The following is a 25276-nucleotide window of genomic DNA, read 5'->3' as shown; positions in this document are numbered from 1 at the left end:
CATTTACATGTGCTACTCCAGCAGGTAGCAGCTCCAAAGCTCGGATTAGGCTTTTAATTATGCTCAGAAGTGGAGCGTTGACAAATAGAGGCTGACCTCCGAAATATTCTATGAGAACCCCACATTCATCTCTGCTGCACTTCAAGAAAAGCAAAGCAGATGAGTGCCTTGTATAGTTTTCAGACAGAAAAGATTCTGTTATCACCCCTATCTCTATTCACTCTGACTGGCAAGGACACATAACACAGTTGCCAGTTTTTAAATCGGCAACTTGGTTTGCTTCTCACACCAGTCTCACCCAGCATCTTGTATGCACCCGGAATAATGAACATTTAAACAGAATGAAACAGTGTCATGAACATCTTACTTATTTTCTTTATTGTATTAAAGATCTGATATGTCACTATGTATGAATATTTATTCGCTAAAATGAAAAAAAAGTTGATGAAACAGATTTTATAATCACTGTGTCAAGAACTAAATGGGTTGTTCAGTCAAAAGTAAAGCCTCCCAAAATGTTTTCATGTCCAAAAAACCCGAATTAGATCTGCAAAGGTTACCACATGTCTTTAAAAAACAAATTGTATATAACTGGGGGCAGAAGAGGCATCTTATTACAACCCCTCATACATTAAATGGGTTGGGGAATAGGAGGGGATGCAAGAAAACGCATAAACCCATTGTAGGCACTTTTACAATCTCAAATTGTCTAAATCACTTAAAGGTTGTAATCAAAAATGACAACATAAAATCTCGTATTACTCACTAATAAATGAGTTAAACTGTACTGATGAAGACCACCGGGATCAGCTCTTAAACTCTAGTGTAAAACGAGAAAAAAAGCTGATGTCGGTGCAACAGCTGACCAGAAACCTATTTTTTAAAATCCACATTGGATCCTTCGACATCGCAGAGCACGGATGAACTCAGGAATATTCAGAGCGGATGCTGAGAGGAAAGATGCAAAACCCAATAGAAAAAAAATGAGTATAACAACCTGTAACCATATTTCAGTTTTTTACGCTCCGATAACGCGTTTCTCCCCCGAAGCAACCTGTTATCTGTAGAAAACAAGCCCAAAAAAAGTTGCTCGTAGTTTTACTTACTGTAACTGGTTCTCCAGCCAGAAATCTACATCCAAATGTGCCTGAAGTCCATTCAGTCCCTCTTCATTAATCGTGTACCGCTGCTTTCACAGTCCTTTTTATAAGGCCACACTTGTTCGACACTGGCACTGGAGGTCTGAGAATAGCGGTCTGTATCCCATCAGGGAAAAAAACTTAGAAATAACGATGCAGTGCTGCTGCTGCGGGAGGAGATGGACCGAGAGCTCCGCCTGTCTGACGTCCGAGGAATTGCTTCAAGGACAGAGCACCATCATACAGTGACTGCCAGAGGTGGAAGTAGCAATGTAAAAACTCCACATTTTAAGTAGAAGGCTTGCAAGATTTTAGTAAAAGTACAAAAGAAAATACACCATGTTGCTGTTTAAGTATTTAAATTAAAGTTTCCATGCAGGAGAATGTGAGAAGTTATACTACTATATATTATAATATTGGATTATTGTTATGATGCATTCAAATTAATACAGAGATCTAAGGTTGTAGCTGGTTGAGATGTAGCTAATATTAATTATTTACTGTACCATAGTTTATTCATTGTTTTTGTAATTTAAGTTAGGGACCAAGGCCACATACCACAGTATGTATGTCCTAAGCTAGTTTGTTGTCTCCTCTCTTACACTGACCTTAAAATATTCAAGAAAGTAGGCCTACATACAAAACACAGAAAAATTCTACAAGAAAATGCATGGCAAAATTCAATAAGAAAACACATACAAAACAGCACAAAACACAAAGAACATCCAATGCAACATATTTTACAATGTGATTATTTATTTGAATTTCAAATCTTCTACAAAATCTACAGCGTTAAAAAAATTTTGTGAAGTAAAAAGTAATATATTTCTCTCTGAAATGAATATAAAATACCATGAAATGTAATTACTAAAAATTGTATTTGCAACACTGCAAACAAGTTTTACAGAGCACATTTTAACTGCAGGTAACAGAGGCCCCAAATTAGACAACACAGGTTTACTTACTGCAGTAAGTAGCTGGCCTTAATTTATGAATTGACTGGCAGACAGATTTGATTCAACATTTATTTGATTAAGCATAGGCTCCTTGCTGTTTACTGTGGCCTCCTTTGGATGTCACTGTAAGACCTGCTTTTACCCCTCACAGTTGTGAACTGCAGGCACTGAACTGGCTGACAACCTCGGTCATGGTACAGCTCTTACTGAGAATAGTAGCTTCTGCTTTTTCCTCTTCACTATATTGTGTCTGCTGGGAAGTCTGGGTTACTTTAAGGTTATACTGCTGTCACTTGTTGCACTGTGAGGGCCTTTAAAGTGTTATAAAAGAGGCGCATAAACAGTGTGATGAAGGATGAAAGTTTACTAGCTAACTTTTAGCTAGCTGCAGTCAGACAGCGGTCAAAGGTCATAGATTCTTTATCATCTTTAATGGCTTTGTGGTGTAAAATTTGAATTTGCAAAGTTGGTAACTATGACAGCCACTAAACACTAAAGCAGAAGAGATAAACCTATAACTCCAAACAATGAAAAAATAACTCAAGTAATAGTAGCCTATTCCTACTTAAAATGAACATTAACATTTATGTCCTTATATTTCTTTATACTCTATATTCAGGAGTGCAATAGCAGCCTCCAGATAAATATAGGTACTTTTAACACCAAAGCAGTGAAAAGTAAAGTTTTAAAAAAATCCATACAATGGGAATTCTCCAGTATTAGAGTAATGGTAATTTAACAAAATTGTTACTAAGGTAAATTACTCTAATAAACTCCTATTTGGCACTGACTGCTAGGGTGAGCTACTTAACTGTGGCACTAAATAAAGTGCTTTAAAGTGAGACAGGTAGTTGTATGGGTTTGTATAAGACCACAAAATGTTTGTAAAAATAAGATAGTAGGCTACATTCTGCCAAGTGAGGTGAAGAAGAAAAATGGACTAACGCTATCATAAATGTGCTACAAACAAAGGCTTTCGGTCAGGTAGGTCATCTGTTAGCTAGTTGGATAAATAAAAATGTGCTGAAAAACAAGGCAGCTCTTTTTTTTTTTTTTATCACGGTTGCTGGCTTTTTCACAAGACACAGAACATCCGGAGAGATCAGCTTTAGATTATCATCACCGCATCTCTTACAGTGCTTTTTTTTTTTTGCTGTCGTAAGGAACCTTTGCACGAGTGCGACATGATTTCCGGTGTAGCGCAGAAAGTTTCAGGGAACTATCTTGACAGTGAAGCGCAGTGTCTTTGGCTGTTGTAGCTGAGACTCACTCACTGTCCCCCGGTCAGAAAGCACACGGGAGCAACAACAGCAGCGGCGGAAGACCATCTGACAGGAGGGTAAGAACGTGTCTTCTGACTACAAACCATAGCCTACTCAAATATGCTGTTTAAGTCAATCATGAAACGTTAAATTAGGTTGAAATTTTTTTTTTTTTTTTTTTGAAATGTGTTTTATATCTGACACAACATCACATGTGCTCAATTCTACGCTGGGATTGATTATTGCTGGCTTGTGTGCCGTTGTTGACATGAAAGTACATTTCCTAACGAGTAAATTAACTTTGAATATATTCCTTACATAACTACAGGCTATGCAACGTTTGCTGTATAACAGTTACGGGACCTCGCATTACGTTCAGTGACTTTATTGTTGCTGCATTGTGTTTTAATCTCTTCCCAATTGGGACTTGGGGTTTTGCTGCTTTGCTCTACTTATGAAATGTGCTACCAATCTTTTTGTTGGGTAATACATCTAACTTTTTTTTTTTTTTCCTTCACATCTTCGTTTCACAAACGTCCTGTGTAACCTAGTAGGAATTTTGACACCCATAAAGTTTTCCCATCAAAGCTTCACATATACTCAGGGTACTTCCAAGTGAATGATATAGTCAACATCAACCCAAGATTTCAGTTATTTACAGTGGCCTGTTCAACATTTCAGATTATAAATACAGTAGCTGCAACCAAAACCACATCTTAACCAACATAACTCTAAGACAGTTGCACATTTGTTTTTGCCTGATTTTAATGGTCACAGAGGCATAAAATAAATTTCTTCTTCCACTGTCTAAACGTTATTTTAGATGGTTGTGAGCTAATTTATCTGATGGGGGCTTGGAGGGGAGGTGGTGAGCAACTACACGAAAGAGATCATCGATCAAAAAGCAAACTGACTTTGAACATAAACCCACTTAGCGGATCAGTGGCAGACGTAGAATTTCATGTAATGGTTCGTTTGAGTGTCTCTTTAAAGTAAACGGTCATGCTAAGCAACACATGCTCACCCAAAACATACAGTAACAAGGGGTCGTTTTGTTAATCAGCTGAGAGGGGGAGGAAAAATTGTAGCTTTCTTTATATATATATATATATATATATATATATATATATAGTACTTAAAAGCTACAGCTGCAAAGTGATTCACAGGAAGAAGAAATTAAAGCAACTAAATTAAAGTGAGAACAGCTTCTGGATTTTGGCAAAGATGCTGTAATTTATTAAAGCCAAAATGTGGATTACATCGCTGCAAGGTCAGCAAGGCAAGACACGAAGACTCTTCTTGTCACGGGAAGAAATGTTGTGTCATCTGACTCTGTATCATCGTCTTTTCCTTTTAATTAAATGCTTTATTATCTGTTGTTCTAACTCACGAGGCAGTTAAAATGCTACTAATTCAAACCAGTTGGCTGAATGCTTAATCAAACAGTTGGCTACAGTGAACTTGTTTACTCTGCAGACATGGAGCACACAGATCACGAGCGATGCCTGAGTGATCGATTGGTTTAATAAGAGCACACGACTCTGGATTTGTCATGCTCAGGCAGCTTGATTTACTCTGCAGTTATTCATTACCTAGGTGTGATCATGAGTGTGCTGCAGGGTGCCATAACAACAGCAGGAACAGGTAATCTCCTGTTATCTGTCTGTGCCTTGGCTGAAGAACTCATTGTGAGCGAGCTTCCATGTGCCACTCCTTGTAATCCTCACCTCCTCTCACGCACTTTAAATCACTTTTGGGAGACAAACATCAAGTATTTTGAAATATATTGATTTATATAAGAATGTAATGTAAATATACACTATTGTGCCTGACGAGGTATAGGACCTGACTGGATGACATTTGATCATCGCACATAAGAGTACCTGAAACATACATAGGAGAGTGACTTGGTGTGTTCTGCCAAGCAAGAATTTCAGAGCTGCAGCCTGCATATTAATAACCACGTGAGAAAAGAGGCAAGCTCTTTATTTTATTTATTTATTTTTTCAAGGCGCACACACAACTAAAAATAAACCAGAAGTGTTACGATTCTGCTAAAAGTCCCTTGGCTTAGTTTAACAATCCTGCTCCAGAGGAGGGAAAAGCTGATTGCCTGGGAAAATAGTTTTTTTTTTTTTTTCTTGTTAACATTTTACATTATCAGGGTGTTTTCTCCAAAGGAAACGTCTCTGTGCTGTGGAAAGAGAGAAAATTCCAGTGGTGTCTTGATGTCAGAGGTTAGGAGCTAAAGCCTGAGACAATTTTGTCTTTATCTGTGGCCTTCAGACAGAAACACAGAACTGTGTAAGAGCTGCGGTGGCCCACGGCTGCTTTTAGTGATGTCTACTCTTTGAGTTATCATCTGCATCTTTTTGTTTGCTTCATTTGTTTATGAACATGCGCTCAACGTAGAGACACAAGCACATACCGTACATGGCACTGGGTCACATATAGGTCAAGGGTTACAGTGCATGTCAGCTTGTGTCCTAGTAAACAACCACCACACAAAATACAGTTGTGTGTGATTTGTGTGCAGTTGCAGCATTGCAGTGTGTGCACTTTACCTTCAGATGAGATAATGCTGAATAGGACAAAACCCTTTGTAATGTGCTTGTTTAATCTTGTAGTGAGAAGCGTTGAAGTGTGGTCATGTTTACACATGGCATTGTGGTATTTCTGGAATGTTTTCTAAACCTCGCTTTTCTCCTTTGGGATTCAAGAAAAGGGTTAAGTGATACTTACTGCTTCACACTTGAAGAGGAAGTTGTTGATTTTTTTTTATTTTTACAATCATTACAAGCACGATATCAGTCACAACTGAAAAGCAGAAGTTGTATTTCAGCGGAAATGTGCCTCCTGTCACAGAGGTCAAGTAACTTGTCACACTGACTCTGAGGCTCAAATTGTCACTAAGATTGTTTTTGGTGTGTAATCTTCAATTACTGATCCTCTGTGGTCTGAACCCACATTAGACCAAGCATCTATGTGGCTTTTCACGGTGGTTTAATGAACCACCTTTTTTTTAAGATGCAAAAATGTGTTTACTGCCAGCTTACGTCAAACACGCCGGTAAATCATCTGTCGTCTCCTTCCTTCCACCGATGTCTTTTCAGCTTGTTTGTTTTTTTATACTATTCCTTTTCATGTTTTCTCCTATAAATTCTTCTCCTGATTTTCTTTTTTTTTTCTTCAGAAAAAAAGTGTCAAACACTGTATGCTGCATATACATGCAGCACTGTATCCCAAACACAAACATACTCCAGTTATTCTTGGAGGAATGCCCCCGCGCTACAAATAATCGTCTGGTTTTAGGGATCAGTGACGAATTACTGACGCATGTTTGTGGTTTACAGCCTCACTCGAAGGTAGTGGCCTCACATCACTTCCCAGAATTGTGGGATGCTGACCCTTCATACTGTCAGCTTTTTTGTGGGAAGACATCTTCATGCCCTGTAGGACACAATAGGAGATTTGCTCCAAACTGTCCAGAACTGACCTTGACCACAGACTATTAGTAGGCCAATGAGAACTGCATCATTTTGTCTTTTCAAATGGCTCCCAGTTGTCACTTAACGTGACTTCCAGTAAATCCAGGGCATCAACACAAACTCTTGCCTGCAGTCTTTACAGATGTTATCTGACAGAACTTTCACCCTACTACCACACCAGCAAGTTATGGCATCCTGTTGACCTCAGATTTTAGGTGCTAATATGTGATTCCAAGTTTTAGGATTATGCAGATGAGGATATTATGGTGGAGATCATGACGCATTAGATCAGGTACAAAGGTCATGGGCATATTTCCTAAGGAACGCCTGATATTCCTCACCAAATATCATGAACAGGAAAGGGAAAACAGTCAGTGTGACAACATGTGCTGCACCCCAATGCCAGGAAAGTCAAAAACAGTGAACGCGCGATGAGGAATGTGTGCGTGTGCAACAACATTGCAGACCACATGATCAAATCGGGGATATTTTTTGATGTGTAACAGTAATTCAGTGAATTCATCTCTTGTTTTTGTTAAGTGGAGCAGCTGTAATCCTGTCATGAACTGTAGTTAAATATCAATGGTACAAATGCTGTGTGTGACTGTGTGTGCACGTGTGTGTGTGTGTGTGTGTGTGTGTGTGTGTGTGTGTGTGTGTGTGTGTGTGTGTGAAGAGAAAATGTCAAACATCAATATTCCCATTAAGACTTTTGCTTTTAGCTATAGGTCATTTGAAACCATTTGTGTAATTGAAGGTGTCCTAAAAACAATTGGTGTCCCCTTACCTCTGCCCCTCCCCGTCTGTCTCTCTGCATCTCTCATCACTTTAGTCCTCCATGTTTTGTCCCAACAGTCTCTTTTATAAGCTGATAATGTGACTTTGCCACCTGGCTGCTGGGTTAAACAAAGCTTAAAAACACACCAGCACAGGAAGGGTTTGGACATTTGTATGATATTATTTATTGTTGTTTTAAGGTTAAGATGAGGCCATCAGCAATCCCCTCCTCCCATAGTTATGGGGTTTGATTTGCGGCATCTTGTCTGATAGAAAACAAGATTTAACAGGAATCTGTGCTCTTGGTTTTCCTGGAATTCTCTGGAATGCATGTGGTGGGAGCACGATTTTCTCCTCTGTGGCATGTTTACGTGAAACGTGAAGTGAGCAATAAAATAAATCATGGATCTGCGAATGGACCGCTCTCTGGCTTTGTTTACAAGATGGTCTAATCCAGCGTCATCCAGTAAACATTTATATTCAGACGCTGGTTCGTCTTGTGTTCAGTGGATGTTAACATGGGAAGATGGAAGCCAGAGCATGACGGTAAATGTCCAGAAGGACAGAGACTGAGATTGTATTGAGAGAACAAAGGCAATCTGCAGCTACTCTGGCAACACATGTGATGTATGGTGAAAATATTTCACTTGGAAAGAATATAGTCAGGATTCTTCCCTTCCACAGTCACCTCTGCATTGTTATGTGCTGTATTGAGAAACCAGCCATATTTCTGTCAGGCAGACAGACAGCTGAGGTTAATCATTGCCTTCTTTCAGTGTTGGTGATAGTGTAAGAATCAGGTTTAAACAATCTAATGTAGCTAAGTCTCAGCTGTATGTCCTTTGCTGAAGGTGCCCCATGGAATTTTCTTGCTAAAAAAAGTTTGTTTACATTCAGTGTGCATTAATAAAATGCATAGTGTGCATCAAAGACTGCAACCAAACAGTTATTTTCCTTATCAATTAACCTGCTGATCATTTTATCGATTAAGCAATTACTCATTTAGTCTATGAAGTGTAAAGAAGTAGTGAAAGGCAGCAGTTCAAACTTCCCACAGCCCGGGCTGACACTTTGGCATCGCCTGATTTGTTCAAAATTTATATTTCATAAACTATCATATATGACAAAGGAAAAAAAAAACAGCCACTGTGACACTTTTGCTTGAAAAGTGGCTGAAAATTAATTCCCAATTAATCTTTCCATCGACTTATTGACTAATCGACTAATCGTTGCAACTGTGTTCATCCTTGAGGCCTGACAAATGTGTTGGATTTATTTCCTTCGCCCCTGTTTGAGAGCGTGCGCTCATCTTCTTCAGTGATGCCCTGTTTCTTAGTGTGTTCCCACCACCATCTGTTTATCAGCAGAATAGTGTGAAATTTTGGTGGATCGCTGAATGTATTTACACCTGGATCACAGATGGTATCTTTAAAGGGTTCATGCGGTGTGCAGCAGGCCTTTTGTTTATATTAATGCCATTTAAAAGCTGAATACAAAGCTATATTGGTTAGCATCTTTTGATATTATTTTGCTCGACATTATTGCAGTTAACACTGAATATTAAAACTTATTGATTTACAAGATTGTTTTAGATTTTTTAAAATATATTTGAAGATGATTAAGAATACAGCATGTACATGGTCAGCCATACACATTCTTAACTTGGGTTTTCAGTCATGTTATATTAAGTTAGCTGAGTTTGCTAGTTATCTGTTCACACTTTATTTAGCTTTTCTTAACAATTTTTTAAAGAGCCATTGAATTAACTGACTTTTTTTCCATTAAATGAGGGGCAAACTATTTAAAATGCACTGTTTGAATGTTTTAGTGGCCTTGTGGGTGAGGGGTTAAACAGGACTGACTGTCATGCCTATCAGGTAACCGTTACCATGGACAGCCACTACAAGCATGTAGTGGGAGGAGGATTTTTTTTTCTTCAGGCTCCTCCCACAAGTGTATCATGTCCTATAGAAAAGACCTTGGGTGTAGACTACAACTGTAAGGTTCACTCCCCAAAATCTAACAGAAACCACATTGGTGAAGGCATTCTCACACACACACACACACACACACACACACACACACACACACACACACACACAATCACAATCACTTCCACACACTCTCAGTCATGTAAGTCGCTCTAGTCAGTGCTCCTTCCTGTTTTTCACTAGTTCCGTCTTCTCTCGTGCCGTGTTAGCACTGACTAGGCTGAGGAGGAAGTCCAGGAAAAGTTTGCCTTGGAAGAAGCCACACAGGACCCACAAGGAGATTTTACAAGGTCTTTCAGGAGGAGGTTGTTGTTGCTGTGACGTCCCCCCCCCCCCCGGGGGTATCTGCCAGACGCCGTGGGGGCTTTGAGAGGTGTTGTTGGTGCTGAAAGGGGGCAGAGACATGCTTGTGAAAGAGGACTGACACACTCTTTGTAACCACACTCAGTGTATGGGTGAAAGAGCTCCAACCAGACAAACCAGATTCCTCCTGACGGACTTTAGAGGGAAATTCTACCCTGAAGCCCCAGAGACTGCTGAGGAATAGATGTCACACACAAAACACTCTCACACACACATCAGTGGGAGAGGAGAGGTGCTTGAAGGAGCATGGAAGCACTGAGAGAGTCTTTTCTGCTTTTGACTTTTCAGATGTCATCGTATAAACGAGCCACGCTGGATGAGGAAGACCTGGTGGACTCCACCGGTGACGACATCTACCCATCTTCACCCTTGCAGGTAAACATGTAAACATCTTGTGCTAAAAATAAACAAATGGGTTACTGTCAGCATTGTGTATATATATATATATGTATATATACAGCACATTGGAAAACGTACAGGGATTTTAAGGGTTCACACTTTATGAAAAACAACACTGCTGTCATGTGGAAATCTTAACTTTTAAAAGAAAAGACGCAGCTTTAAAAATGGCTTTGATTGCAGATAAGCATCCACTAATTTTGTGTTGTCATAGTTGATGTTTTGAAATGTTAGAACTGTGGCACGTGGATATAAAATTCAGCTCAATTCATGAGGAAGCAATTCAAATTCAAGTGTGAAAATAATTTTTGCAGTATCAGCTCAACATGCGTTTGCCCAATCTAATAAATGTCTCTGTTGAAACATTGTACGTGAAACAGTACTTGGTTTAATGGGATGTGGTCTGTTGGCTGATGCGTCTGATACAGTGTCCAGTCCTCCTCCTGTCTCCATCATGTTGCACTGTGAAGAAGGAAGAAGCTTAATGATTGTAGCACATTAGCTTTACTGCTAATAGGGAATATACAGCAATTAAATTATTCTAGCTGGGATAGCAGATGAGTGTTCTTTGCCTTGAACAGCATAACGCAAACATGTGCGCACACAGTGTCGCTGGAAGTTCATCCTAGTATAGGTGGGTTTTTTTTGTACAGTTTACAGGTACATCAAAATGTTGGCACAATCTTGTGTGTGTACTGTTAACACTTAGAATCTTTAGAGAAGTGATTTCTGCATTTTCTGTTCCTGTATCTGTTACTTATGCTTTGAAAAGATGGCATGATAAAAAAAAAGGTTTCTCTGAGGATTTTGTAAAATATCTGTTTCAGTCTTTATAGACTGTTAGGACCTGTACTCTGCTTCTGAACCTCAGAACAAGGAAGTGAGATTCTGCAGTGCAGTCATTCCTCAGATATATTATTTGACTAGAAATATAGCTGAGGATTTGAGACAGGGTTCTTGAATTCGAGACTTTAACATGATTCTGTCTTCATCATTTTTGCTGTGATTTTCAAGGTAATAAACTGTGGTTTCCACAGAGTGTGATGAACTGCAGTTGGAAAGTGCTCAGGCTTGGCTGTGGGATTCTCTCAATTACACTCAGAAACACAGTTTAGGTCCAAACCAACCAAATTTGCTGAGCTCCTGGGATTAAGAAGCCACTGTGGCTTTGGCATTTGCTTTGGTCACATTTAGTCTGACTGCTGAACTCTCATCCAAGCTAATGGCAGTAAATCGGATCCTTATATATACACTTGAGGGGCAATTGACTTCAACAGGATATATGTGAGGTAGAACTGGCATTAATTTGCAGCAGGGATACTCAAAGACTGACCAGGGTAATAATGTGGCCTGAGAAAGATTTGTGAGTGGCCCCTGGAATCAGTCCTGTCGGAAATAAATTTCCTTGGCAGCCTCAAAGCATCATTCAGTAGCAAATGTGGAGGAGCAGGGTCTGCTGTTGTTAGATCCACTGCACCAAATCATTGATTAAAAAAATGTTTAATCAGTAACCACAAAGCTGCCTGAACTCTCCTCCAACCTTTGAATCCTTTATGTTGGTTTTCTGGCAGGCTTTGCACTATTTATCTGGAGTTTACCTGTGACTTCTGTTGGTTGTGCTTGGTCATTTTCTTTGGTTGATTTCCTCATTCTTTACAAGTGAACAGCAAAAGCATCAGACATGGTTAAAACAGGATTATTGTGTCTGTTTCCCAATCTGGGTCAAAAGGAAAATGGTCTTTATGAGTGCGTGTTAAATTAGATCCGAGGAAACAATAGAAGAATGCGTAACCTTCTCTGTGTTGGAGGGTTGAAAGGGGCGTAATTGAAAAGCTACTTTGCTTTGAAACCAAACCTGTCATCAGATCCCTGAGAATATTTTCCGCAGTGCATTAGTTTAGCACAGTAACATTGTTAAGCGCCTATGTTTATGTATTATAAAGCAGATTTTTAAGTCATTTTGTGTCTATTAACCGCACTAAACTTCTTCAGAATGGTCATATTCACTTTGAATTGGATTAAATTAAGCACTTTTTTTTCCTGTTTGTTCATGCAGGTAACTCTGCTGCACGGCGGTGGTCACACATGTTGTCCACACAGGACACAAAGAGAGAAGAGGGTGCTGTTTTTAGTGTGTGTCGTGTCTGTTGGCCTGTTTATATCTCTCATCACGACTGGGGTCTTCTACAAACAGAGTGAGTTCAAAGTTCTATTTAAACTCTGCGACATACACTGAGAAACACATGTGCTCTGTGTGAAGTATTCTGACCAGGTGACTCCAGATTTAAAACTCAGTTTCTTACCTCTTGTTTAGTTTTTTTTCAATATGTTGTTTTTTTCAATGTGTTATCAAATTAAAAACAAAGGAACCTTTCCAAAAAGACGAATAATCTAAAATAAAATAAAAACACACACACATAAAGGAGAAAGGCTTTGAGAAGTAGTTCAGCAGGTTGAGAAATATACATTTCTGCTTTCTTGCTGAGAGTCAAATGAGAAGATAGGTACCAGTTCCATGTATGTGTGGTGAATATGAAACTACAGCCGCGAGGCGGTTATCTTAGCTTTGCAGAACGACTGAAACGCCTTTTTTAATGTGCTGGATTATCTTTTAGCCAGCAAACTGTTGTTTCTAGACGTTGTTGTTTGTACGGATTAAATAAACAAGATATAATGTGTTAATCAGTGAGCTTTAAGGTTGGATTTAGTTAGCGTTGGACAGAGCCAAGCTAGCTGCTTCCCCCTGTTTCCAGCTTTTGTGCTAAGATAAACTAACCGGCTGGTATCTTATACAGATACAAGAGTGGTATTGATCTTCTCATCTAACTCTTGGCAAAAAAGGGAATAAGCAAGCTAGTCCTTTTAATGAACATCAGTTTTCCCTATAATAAGAAACAGTCAAGAGTCATCTTGTCCCAAGATGTTGCGAAACAGGGACTGAAAAAAGTCTCTGTTGGGAAGTGCAGTTGTTTAACATACTAATATATTGTAAAACAGGCATAAAAAATATCACCCTCTATCTCCTTTAGCTGAAGGGGAAAAGGCAAGTTCAAAAAAGATCTGTAAGCCCTGAGAAGCTTTGACTACAGAACAGAGTTGTAGCATTTCATAAAGTATATGCAGTTTATATTGTTTTTTTTTGTTTTTTTTAAACCAAAGCCACACCTTCAGTTAAGCTGCCTAAAAACAACTTTAAATCTCTCCCTTGAGCTTGTTCATTATGGAAAAAGGGCTTGTGGATTTACCATCACATCCAGGCGACGTCTCATCTGTGCTGGGTTTCCTCAGATTTACCTTGGGAAACTTAATGCCACTTCCTCCAATTCAGAGCCGCATGTCAGATCACACTTTGAAATAATAAAGGGAACAAGGATGAATTCTCCTTGGGGTGCTAACCTAGTCATTGCTCGTAACTTTGTCTCCGTCTTTGTCTCATACCCTTATATGGGCAGATGGTGAAAGTCTTTACAGTGAATAAAATATTAAAGGTGAGCTGTACTGTGCCCAGTAATGACTAGCACTACTTACACTTCTCTAAACACTGAAGGTTTTCTAAAGCTCCTCCTGTTAAACAGCTTTTGTGTTTAAAGGTAACACAGATCAGCCAAAAGCCCCTGTGCTGCCCCTCTAGTTGTTTCCTCTTACAATGATTCTAGACAACATGCACAATATCTGTTCCTGGAAAAAAAGTATTTTTGGAAGTCACATTTAGGCACTAACACAAGCCAAGGAGCAGTGGCATGTATCCACTAGCCAGTTAAAAACCCTTTCAAACAAAGGTGATCGACCATAACTCTTATCCTGAATCATTTCGATGAAGCTGTCCAGCCTCCTTCACCCTCATTTGTTAATCTATTGTCTACTTATTAATCATCTGACAATAGTTAACGTGTGACATTGCCTCCTACAAAGACAAGATCAAGCGTCACATTTCAGCTAATTATTTACAAAGGATTTTTACATGGAGAAATATTCTCTCCAGGTTGCATATCTTGGCTATGACCTCTTATAGCATAATAGTTTCCAGATGGTCTGGAAACCTGCGTGCATATTTGGATGTCCTACCATGAAATATTTTCAGATTATACACTGTGGTCCTCAAAAATGTCTTTTACTAAGAGAAGTGTTTCCCACATCAGAGGACCGGTACAGTTGAGGTCTCTATGAATTTAACCTACTCTATTTTTTTTTTTTTAATCTTCCCTTGTGTAGCTCACCCTGGCTTGTGCTTAACGGAGCCATGCATTACTGTGGCCAGTGCGGTAATAGGAGCCCTGGACCGATCCATTGACCCCTGCCATGATTTCTACAACTTTGCCTGTGGTGGCTGGGTGAAGAATAACCCCCTCCCTGAGGGCAAGTCCCGCTGGGGACCTTTCAGCAACCTCTGGGAGCACAACATGCTTGTAATGAAGCATTTATTAGGTAAGGGTCCTTGTCTGAGTTCTGTTTAGAGTCCTCAGCTGCCTTTACCCCAGGAAAAGGTGTAATGTGTCATTTTCTGGCTCATTTTCCAGCATTCGGAGAACTGCTTGTTTTTCATACATTGTATCTTGTGTCTTCATGTGGGCAGAAAACAAGACGATGAAAGGTCTGAGTAAAGCTGAGGAAAAGGCCCAGGGTTATTATCAGGCCTGCATGAACGAGGCCAAGATAGAGGAATTAGGAGCTAAGCCATTACAGGAGCTAATCACCCAGGTATGCTTATTTCCTAAAAGCGGTCAGACATCACACACTTTCATTAGTTCAAACCTTCCATCGTTTCTATTAAAATAATTAATTTCCTTGCATCCAGCAGCCATTGAGCATCTGCTTAAACCTTGTCTGTCTTAGATAGGAGGGTGGGCCCTGACTGGACCCTGGGACAAGGAAAACTTCCAAGAAGTTTTGCAAACAGTATCAGCCAACTACCGCACCTCACCTTTCTTCACCGTGTTTGTCAGCACAGACTCCAAAAACTCCAACAGTAACATCATCCAGGTGAGAGGGTCAGAGATTTATATGCAGGCGACTTTATTTGGTTTTAATAGGCTTGATGGATTCGAAGAATTCCATATAATTGTATGTATTTATCTAGAATCACGTCTCAGACAGCGCTCCTACACAGATCACATCCCAACACACTGGGAGTCACATTTAAATTCTTCCATTAAATTCCATCCAATGCAAGCAGCTGTTATAGATTTTATCTTTACTGACATCCTGGAGACGATCTACTCATTATCATAGTGGTTTTAGATTCACACTGGCAGTTTGACATGAGAGTTCATTCCTTTGTAGGGTGTCTTGAGACCGTAACAAATGGTAAAGATATGATCTTTGGTGAGCTTCTGCTTTTAGCCCGCATGCTTGTAACACAGGAATGAAAACAAAAGGCCGTCTGTGAGTATTGAAATGGACTCTGAGCTAAAAGTCATAGGATATTTCTCTTGACTCCAGGTGGATCAATCCAGCCTGGGACTGCCTTCACGGGATTACTACCTCAACAAAACAGCGAACGAAAAGGTACCGTGAACAAATTGTTTTCAGCATTACACTGATGTCACAGGAGTTAAACTCAAATTGCGTGGGCAAAGTTGGACGCAGATGAGGACAGAAAAGAAAAAGTTAATTGAGTTAGAGTTTGAGAATATCCAAAGGCTCATTGCTCATTTGCAAAGGAAGTCAAGAAATATTAAAAGAGAAATATTTCAGCTTCAGGGGAAAGACTCTCCCTAGTTGGTTGTATTTGCATAGTTTAGGATTACTTTCCTAATTGAAATTTATTACACACACGAACTCCACCCCCACCCCCACCTCACTGTTCTGCCGACTTGGACTTTGCAGTATCTGACGGCATACCTCAACTTCCTGGTGGAGTTAGGAGTTCTTCTGGGTGGCTCCAAGGAAACGTCTCGGTCGCTGATGGAAGAGATCGTGGACTTTGAAACCACTCTGGCCAACATCACGGTCCCTCAGGAGGAGAGAAGGGACGAAGAGCTCATCTACCATAAGATGGAGGCCAAGGACCTGACAGTGAGTGTCTCCTGCTTTGATATTATCAGCTTGATAAAACAAGAGAAAACAGAAGACAGTACTTCGGACAATTATACTCTACAAATCATGACTGTTATATTGCTATGCCAAAGGAAGTGGAAAGTTGTTATTATTTCAACATGTCTCCGTGTTTGTTTTTGTGTGTGTGCAGACTCTGGCTCCTGCAGTGGACTGGATGCCGTACCTCACAGAAGTGTTTGCTCCTGTGCCGATCAACGAGTCGGAGCCAGTGGTTGTTTATGCCAAGGAATACCTACATAAAGTTTCTGACCTCATAACTAAAACAAATAAAAGGTCAGATACTTGGCAATACTCAATAGTTTTTCCATTTACATATGAAATACAGGCTGTATGTTGCTATGTGTAGCATTGTACATTTCTGTTCGCTCTGAATTATGATGATGCAGGAAAATAAATGAAATAGAATGGAGGAGTTAAACTACTCTGTGTAGTACACTGTTTACATCATATATACAAGTACACACCATCCTACTAAAAGGAACAATAGAAAGCAAAACAAATTAATTCGATATTTTCTTTGCAGCCTACTCAACAATTACATGATAATGAAGGTGGTGAGGAAGATGGTTTCTATTTTGGACCAGAGGTTCCAGGATGCTGAGCAGCGCTTCCTTGAGGTCATGTATGGAACCAAAAAGGTAAGAGAGGAAGATTTAGGCCTTTCAAAATCACCATAATCCAGCACGACACGGATAGAATCAAACACAGAGGCGGGATCAAGCAGATAAAAAGTAAAAAAAAGCAGCATACTGTACATGTTTGACCTGCAGGCAGATTCTCATCCAGATAATGTATTTTTAGAATGTTTGTGAACTGAATACAAGCTTCTCAGCTGATGCATGGTCATTGTTTCACTGCTTTTTGACTTAAACCAACAGTGAAATCTTCATTTGAATTGTTACCATCCATATAAAAACTAGTCAAATCATGAGGAAAAGTCCTCTTGGCCCCAGCATATGTGGGCTTTCTGGAAGTCCAGTATATACTGGCAGAGGAAATGGCCCAAAGCCAAACAGCTGGGTTTAGACAGCTTTTCACTTGGACTCTTGTTCTTGTGGATGATACTCAGCAGAAGATTAATTTTTAGTGAACGCAGATAAAGCAAAATTGGCACCAAAAGAGAAGCAGCATTTTCCCTTCAAAGTGACAAGACTTCACAAGAATTGTAAATTATCAGCCAGTAATTGAATGTCGGTTTTCTGTTGCAACCTGATTGTTAAACCTCATGTAAACACGAAACCTGATTTTCCTTAGCTGGGACTTAAGAGGTTTAACGGAGATATGTGCTCAACACATTTCCACTTTCCAGGAACAGTGACCCGGCTTCATTGTGAACAGTTTTCATTGGAAGTAGTCCTAGTAGACAAGGGCATTGTTTTTTGGGCAGAGACGTTGCTGTGGAATTTTTTTAAAGTGTAGTTTTTCAATGCAGTGAGCACCACAAACAAAATTCCATTCAGCTCCATTGTGTTGGGGTGGAGGCAGGACTGTGTGAGACAGATGTCTTAAATCCACAGTTAATCAAACCAAAACAATCTCATACCACTACATTACAGGTAAATGAGACAATAATCTTTTGTAAATTTGATGAACTGACCCTTTAATTACACACGCCGATGAAGATGTTCAGACATTAGTGTTGTTCTCAAGTCTACATGGAGTTGACTCTGCAGTAAGTTGTACTTCCTTCTCAGTAGATAACTGTTCGACTGTGAAGGCTCCAGTGACCGCAGCTCTTATCTGAGCAAGATCCTGTTTCCTCTGCCTTGTTTTCCACTCGGGTCAAGCTGTAACAACAATTCTAAAACTTTCTATGTCTGTCTCTTTGTGTATCTGTTTAATGTGAGAGTGCAGCTGTCTCAATTTTTCCATCTGTGCCTAAGTAGATTTTACAACCTTGCTTGCTCAGAATACTCCTCATTTCCTCATAGTGACCTTGTTCATTTTTATCTACGTATACGTGCAGCGCCATTTGTCCTCGTCCTTCCTTTCACCTGATAATAACTTTGTCATATAGGGATTTTTTTTTTTACCTACAGTCAGTGAAATATCTGGTTGGATGTGACATTTTCAAATGAAGTTTAGATGTAAAAGTTATTGTTTTAAGACGGATGGAGCCAGGATTGTGTGTTTGTTATCACTGACTGTTTCAATCTTACTAAATGTGTGAATACAATAAAAAAACTTCATGAAAACTAGATAATATTTTCATTATGTTATATTTGATCACAAAAAAAGTAATTTTGCTGAACAGTCACACTGATTTTAGCAGAAAATAGCAAAACATGTAAACACATCTATGACAAATCAAAGGCTTTTCTAGTCTTGTTTGGTCTTTGAGGCTCAATGTAGTGTCAAAGACTAAACCAATAATAAGTTAAATTGCCATTTTTAAATTAGCATGTAGCATCAGTCTTTTTTTTCTCAATTGAAATCACTCCACATGTCATTCATGTCCACTTCCGCTGTTGCTGTTCTGGTGGGCGGCCTGCTTACATAACTTCAGTTTTGAGTGTAAATTAGCCAAGAGTTGGCATGTGTGCTGCCCTGTTGTTGACATTTTGTCTACATAAAAACACCACTCAGTCCTGTACAGGGAACACTGTGTCTCGCAGCCCACAGAGGGATAACAGCCCAGTGTTGCTTCTCAAGCAGGGGGACATAGAGGGTCATGAATTTCTCGAGATCACAACCCTTTTTTTTTCTCATTTTCTCTTGTGTTCTTTTTTAGATGAATCTTCAGCACAATGGCTCTTTTGGATCTTTCAGTGTTCTATTTCATCGGATTTAGGTCTATTGAAAAGTATTGATTAATCAGTGGCAGTTATAGTTAACATTTTGTGTATTGTTGTATATATATCTTAAAGGCCTGAGATAACAAAAAAGAGGGTGACATCTTTCCCAGCGTACAATGCACCAAAAACAGATTGGCCAGCTCACGTAACTCTCACAGGGCTATACAGAGAGAAATACAGAAGTATTTGAAGAGTGAGTTGTCTCAGCAGAAACGATCTCACTCTTTAGCTTTCGCTTCACTATTACCCCACATCACTACTGTTTTTTGGAGTCCCACAGCTGAATGCCGCAAGCCCACTCACGTTCATCTGGGTTAGTCATGTTCATTCTGGGAATCATAGGAAGTGACTAACTGAAGCAAAGAACATGGGCTGAATGAAAACTGACACAGTGAAAAAAAAACCCACATTCCAAATAGATGTATGATATCTAACTGTGGAAGAGAGAGAATATGAGGATGTATACATGTCTTGATGTGTTAATGATTTGACGTTGCAGAGCTGCACTCCACGCTGGAAGCTGTGTGTCAGCGACACTGACAGCGCCCTGGGGTTTGCTCTTGGAGCCATGTTTGTCAAAGCCACCGTTGCTGGGGACAGCAAGGCCATTGTAAGTTTATCAAAGTCCTTTCTCTCACAATGGCTGCTCCTCCTGCCGTGTCAGATGATGTGCTTCTGACTTTCCTCTGTCTCTTCTGGGCTTCAGGCTGAAAATATGGTTGCAGAAATAAAATGGGCGTTTGAGGACAGCCTGAAGTATGTGAGATGGATGGACGCAGAAACAAAGAAAGCAGCGAAAGAAAAGGTGGGAGAGAGATCTTGCTGTGTGTGTCTTTCCTACTGCTGCTTTAAGGATACATTAACACCTGAAATGAGTGAACTGTTGAACTGTTTCTGTGCTCTGTTGGCTGAGAAATGCAGCACTGCCATCTGGTGTGAAAATCTGTCTTTTACAGTTTTTTTTCTTAAACGTCATCTTTCACAGGCAGATGCAATATACAACATGGTCGGATATCCAGAGTTCATCATGAACGCCACAAAGCTGGACAAAGTGTTCAATGATGTAGGTGATCGTGGAACTGTTCTATATGTCCTAAACCATTTTGTCACATAATGTCCAATTTTGTCTCATTAAAACACTGAACTTTTCTCCTCTCTCTTTTAGTTCGAGGTGGTATCAGAGTTCTACTTCCAAAATGTCATGCAGTACTACAACTTCTCAGCCAGAGTGACTGCAGACCAGCTGCGGAAAACTCCCAACAGAAACCAGTGAGTTGCTCCCTTTAACCCTCATCCGCAGCCCCCCTCTTACCAGAGAGAAGGTCGCACGCTCTGATGGGAACACAATCCCATTATACTGACTCAGCAGAATACTGCTTCCATCCACAAATGTTCCTAGGCAACCAACTTCTCTCTGCTGAGCTGATCCTTGTCTCTAATTAGGCTATGGGGGGAGGGGGGCAGATCAGGGTCCCCATGCCTTCCAAACTGATCTGTAGTCAGCCTGGCAAAGCAGACCAGGCAGAATCAATATTCTGAATTTGTTGTGACCTTGATGTCAGCCTGGCTCCATGTTCCTTGTTTTTGCAGGTGGAGCATGACCCCACCGACGGTGAATGCATATTACAACCCGACCAAGAATGAGATGGTTCTGCCTGCAGGAATCCTTCAGGCTCCGTTCTATAGTCGATCCTGGCCGAAGTAGGTCTCCCACATCGCACTTTAAGTTTGCTCAATCGCATTTGACAGATTTCTTTAGAATTGAACAGACAACAACTTTATTTTTCAGTAGAATGGAAAATGGTCACACATGATAGGTTCTCAATTGTGCTACCCATAGAAACACTCTTATCATTCCCTCTGTTTATTGTGGCTATTAGGAGATCCACTCCTAATGTGTTTTCAGTGTTAAAGATGTTGGGGGGAAAAAAATCCATCCTCATCATTCTGTGCAAACTGCATCCTAACATTTGCTGCAGCTGAGCAAGCAAACACTGTATAGTATATAAACAGTAGAGTCCTGTGGTGTACTGTAGATATAGGCTGCCAATGAGACTGAAGTACCATTGTGTTTCTACAATACCTACCTATCATAAGTATGACTTAAGAAAGTCATTGCACCATATCCTGTAAAGTACTTTGGTTTATGTGCAGATTAAACAAGATATATTTTGTTAAGTGGTGAGCTTTAGAGGTGTTGGTAGGCAGAATTTGTTAACTCCAGACAGAACCAGCCTGGCTGTTTCTGTTTCTGTTTCTATGCTAAGCTAAACTAATTTAGCACTCTTGGATTTAAGGATGAACAGATTAGATTTTGGTGGTCAAAGGTCAAATGTCAAGGTCACTGTGACCTCATTGAACATGTTTCTGGCTATAAATTAAGAATTAATACGCTAATTATGACACAATTTGACACAAATGTCTAATTGGATAAAATAATGAAGTGATTACATTTTATATCCAAATGGTCAAAGGTCAACTTCACCGCAACATCGTTAAGTTCTGCAAAAACACTTCTGGCCATTATTCAGTGCTGTAACTCAGGAAGGGGAGATTGTGATCATGTTTCCTCCAACTTGGCTGGTTAGTGGAGGCACACAACCACAAGGCAGTAACTCTAGCTTTTTGTGTGTTCTCCAGAGCTCTGAACTTCGGTGGAATAGGTGTAGTCATGGGACATGAGCTGACACATGCTTTTGATGACCAAGGTTTGTAAAAAGCTTTTTTTTTTTAAATCAATTTACTTTTCAGAGTATTAATGTGACTTTCTCATACTAAGAGGTTTAACAAAAAATTTTTGGAAGCACAACTTGGCAGAGAACACAGTTTTATTCCGCTGTTTTATACAAACAGGGAGGGAATATGACAAGGATGGAAACCTGCGTCCCTGGTGGAAGAACTCTTCTGTGGAGGCCTTCAAGAAGCAGACTCAGTGCATGGTGGAGCAGTACGGAAATTACAGCATCAACCAGGAGCCTCTGAATGGAAAACACACTCTGGGGGAGAACATTGCTGACAATGGTGGACTCAAAGCTGCCTACAAGGTGTGACATCAGATATGAAGCACACTTCACCCTGGATCTTTTCTGTATGCGAGGAGGAAGATTTCAACATGAGGGAAATAGCTTTCTGTCACTGGTGTAAACAAACAACTCACTGCTGGTGCAAGAGTGTTTAGATTATTGTGAAAACTTTAGAGTGTAACTGTCTGCTTTCCAAAGAAACAACATCAGAGTGCATATTTGTAGGGTCATAAAACTATCACACAGATCTCAGATTAATCCTCAGCATTAGTCGATTTGTCGAGGCTGCTGTGGGTCGCATTCATTAATCTGTATTGGAAAAAGCAGGTTGTCTGGTTTACAGTGAAGCCTGGAAATGCAACAGGTGGTTATAAGTGGCCTCGTCAGCCTCTGGTTACTTCTTCACATGCACGCATTCTTTCCATGTAATGAAAGGTCATAGGGTATGAAGGAGACGAGCAAATCACATATGTTAATCAGAGAGAAAATTGTAGAGGGCCGCAAGTTGATCTTTTGTTTTCTTTGGTCTGTATTACTGCATGCTTTTCTATGTGCAGAGCAAAACAGCGATTGCATGTGTGTAACGTGATCATTTGTTGCTTTGAAGGCTTACATGAACTGGATCGAAAAGAACGGTGAGGAGGCCACACTGCCTGCCCTGGGAATGACGAACCATCAGCTGTTTTTTGTAGGATTTGCCCAGGTGTGTATCAGTCACAGTATATCCTCTTTTTTTTAATCGAACAGTCGATATGCTAATACTTCTCCTGTTTTTACTGTATGTCAAACGTCTCCAGACATGTTTTGAGACATGAAAATATTCTGCTTGGTATAATACTTTTTTTTCTCATATCTTTTTTTCAACAAAGAGTAACTGAATAATCTTTGTTATGAATGAAAATTACAGCTGCTCTTTCTCCCTCACTGAAGAACCCAGAATCTATGAAAATACAAATTGTTCATTTCCAATTTTCCATTCAGCTGCAGAACACAATATGTCTCCTATTTAATTGAAAAAGCCCATTCATATGTGCTGGATGACTCAAGTTTCCACTTGACACAAGGTGCACACTGGACTGTGAAAAAAGCTGTGATAATACAAAATCCTGCTCATATGTACACTTGTTAAACTCAGGGTTTAAGGTAGGCAAATGAAAACTTCTAGTGTCAGACTCTGCACATGCATCATTCTGCACAGTGAAGCTCAAACATCACAGTCGAGGAAGAAGAAGAAAAACATATTTTTGACTGGAGTTAAAGTTAAGTATCAGAATAAAAACTTGCCCAAAAATAAGATAAATGTTTCAAGGACAAGAAATTCTAAATAGATTACCTCAAAAACATTTTACAAACTGTAATGCCAAGAAATGATAAAAAATAATGCCAGTCTCTTTACTGTTTATAATTCTTCATAGAAATCAGCAAATAATTTTGAAAGACCACATGGAAAATTAATTTCTGTTATTGTGTCTGTTTATCCTTTATTACTTTTGCAGGTATGGTGCTCTGTCAGGACACCTGAGAGCTCGCACGAAGGCCTAATCACAGATCCTCACAGCCCGTCACGATATAGAGTCATCGGCACCATCTCCAACTCACAGGAATTCTCAAAGCACTTTGGCTGCAAAGCTGATGCTCCCATGAACCCTAAACATAAGTGTGAGCTTTGGTAACGCCTCATTTCTTGGTGCTGTTTATCAGCAAGGAGCAAAATGGACGTTGGAGAAACAGCTAGAGATACTGGCAATGTCTCTCTGGACTAGGAAACTCCTAACGCCTTACCACTTAATGCTAACCAGGCTCCTGATCAGGACAAAATGTGCCTGCTCTGTATGGAGGATTGTAATCTTCAGTGCTTTTCCACAAAGACTGTTGGTTTAGCAAACAGCTTTTCCCAAACTCTGAAGTTAGATGTAGTTATAAATGCGCTTTTAGAACACTGGAAACCCAATCGATGGTTATAAAAATTGGGGGAACCACTCTCAAACGCCTTGTTTGTCACATAAAGTGATGAATAAGCCAAGTGACGTTTGTTCTTCTTGTAACTCTTCACTGTGCTTGGATCTGCTCCAGTTTATTTTTACTGTATTTTATTTATGGTCACAAATTTTTATATGACAGAAGACGCAAGATTTTTAACCTAATGGAAGATGAAAATCTGGTTCACATATGGACAACAACAGTTTGTCTTTTAGCCATTGCAATATTTCATTTTGTGTACAATCTGGTCAGAGTTACATTTTATAGAGGTCATATTTGTGTTTAAAAACAAAGTCATTTTTGTACCTGGTGTCACCATAGCAGTATCCTGTATTTCTATTAATGTAAGACCAATACAAATCAGAAACAAAATGAAAGACTTCAGAAATTCACAGCAACAAATTAAAGCATGAGCTGTTTTTTCCCCAGAGAACTTGGTCATGTAGGCTAAGCCATAATGTGCCATACCTGTTTTTATGAATAAGAGTTCATCACATTATTTTGTATAATAAAATCAATCTTAAAACATCTTTGTCTCATATCTGTCAATTATACAACTCATACAACTCTACAGCTGTATGAATTGTCTATTGTTATTGTGTAATTTCATTAGTTACATGATACTGATGTGAGCATTACTAAATGCTGCTGGTGCCATGTTACTTACTGTTAATAAGAAGTACAAGTACACTGAGCATCTTCTATCAGATGAAGATTATTATCTGGATCTGCAACAAACTCATAGATGTCATAACCATAAATGTGTCAGATTTTATTAACATCAAGACCCAAGAAATATTTCCTGAGAAAGTGTCGAAAAATGCACCACTTCGCAATGTTAAGGAAAGGGAAATATTTTTTTTCCTGGATCTGCCCCTTTAACCGGATCCACACCAAAATGTAATGGCCTCTTTCCTGGCTCGAGCCCCCATCCCTCCACCAAGTTTGATGCAAATTACTTAATTTTGTAAAGTACTCAAACAAAAATACCAACAAACAGACACGGCTGAAAACAACCTCTCTGAGGGAGGTAATTACAGTAAATC

At 39.6% G+C, this 25276-nt stretch overlaps 1 protein-coding gene across 2 annotated transcripts; it reads left to right on the top strand.

The window, feature by feature from the left end:
* Positions 1–3283: 3283 nt before the first annotated feature.
* On the top strand, positions 3284–24758 carry ece1 (endothelin converting enzyme 1). 2 transcript variants are annotated; one of them, XM_087175988.1, is made up of 19 exons: positions 3284–3434; positions 10265–10351; positions 12432–12570; positions 14588–14800; positions 14949–15073; positions 15209–15355; positions 15815–15880; positions 16202–16390; positions 16563–16705; positions 16956–17070; positions 19727–19837; positions 19934–20032; positions 20213–20290; positions 20393–20496; positions 20818–20928; positions 21868–21935; positions 22081–22271; positions 22858–22953; positions 23747–24758. In XM_087175988.1, exons 2-19 carry the CDS (start codon positions 10265–10267, stop codon positions 23921–23923), a joined length of 2259 nt encoding a protein of 752 aa, XP_087032114.1. In that variant the 5' UTR covers positions 3284–3434; the 3' UTR covers positions 23924–24758. The 2 variants fall into 2 exon arrangements, with proteins under 2 accessions (XP_087032114.1, XP_023269783.1); XM_023414015.2 differs by lacking the exon at positions 3284–3434 and having other exon boundaries at positions 9727–10351.
* The last annotated feature ends 518 nt before the right edge of the window (positions 24759–25276 follow it).

The sequence above is a fragment of the Seriola lalandi genome, unplaced genomic scaffold (genome assembly GCF_002814215.2).
Source record: "Seriola lalandi dorsalis isolate HSWRI2012SDOR001 ecotype SW California unplaced genomic scaffold, Sedor1 jcf7180002054520, whole genome shotgun sequence".
Classification (NCBI taxonomy): Eukaryota; Metazoa; Chordata; class Actinopteri; order Carangiformes; family Carangidae; genus Seriola; species Seriola lalandi.
This window is presented reverse-complemented; position numbering and strand designations above follow the sequence as displayed.

What these genes read in the sequence shown, in the direction of transcription:
- ece1 (XM_023414015.2), top strand. Translation starts at nt 10,223, where the DNA reads ATGGAAGCACTGAGAGAGTCTTTTCTGCTTTTGACTTTTCAGATGTCA. An exon ending in TCATGTATGGAACCAAAAAG is followed by an intron (nt 17,071 to 19,726) that starts GTAAGAGAGGAA and finishes TTGACGTTGCAG; the next exon opens with AGCTGCACTCCACGCTGGAA. An exon ending in CTGGGGACAGCAAGGCCATT is followed by an intron (nt 19,838 to 19,933) that starts GTAAGTTTATCA and finishes TCTGGGCTTCAG; the next exon opens with GCTGAAAATATGGTTGCAGA.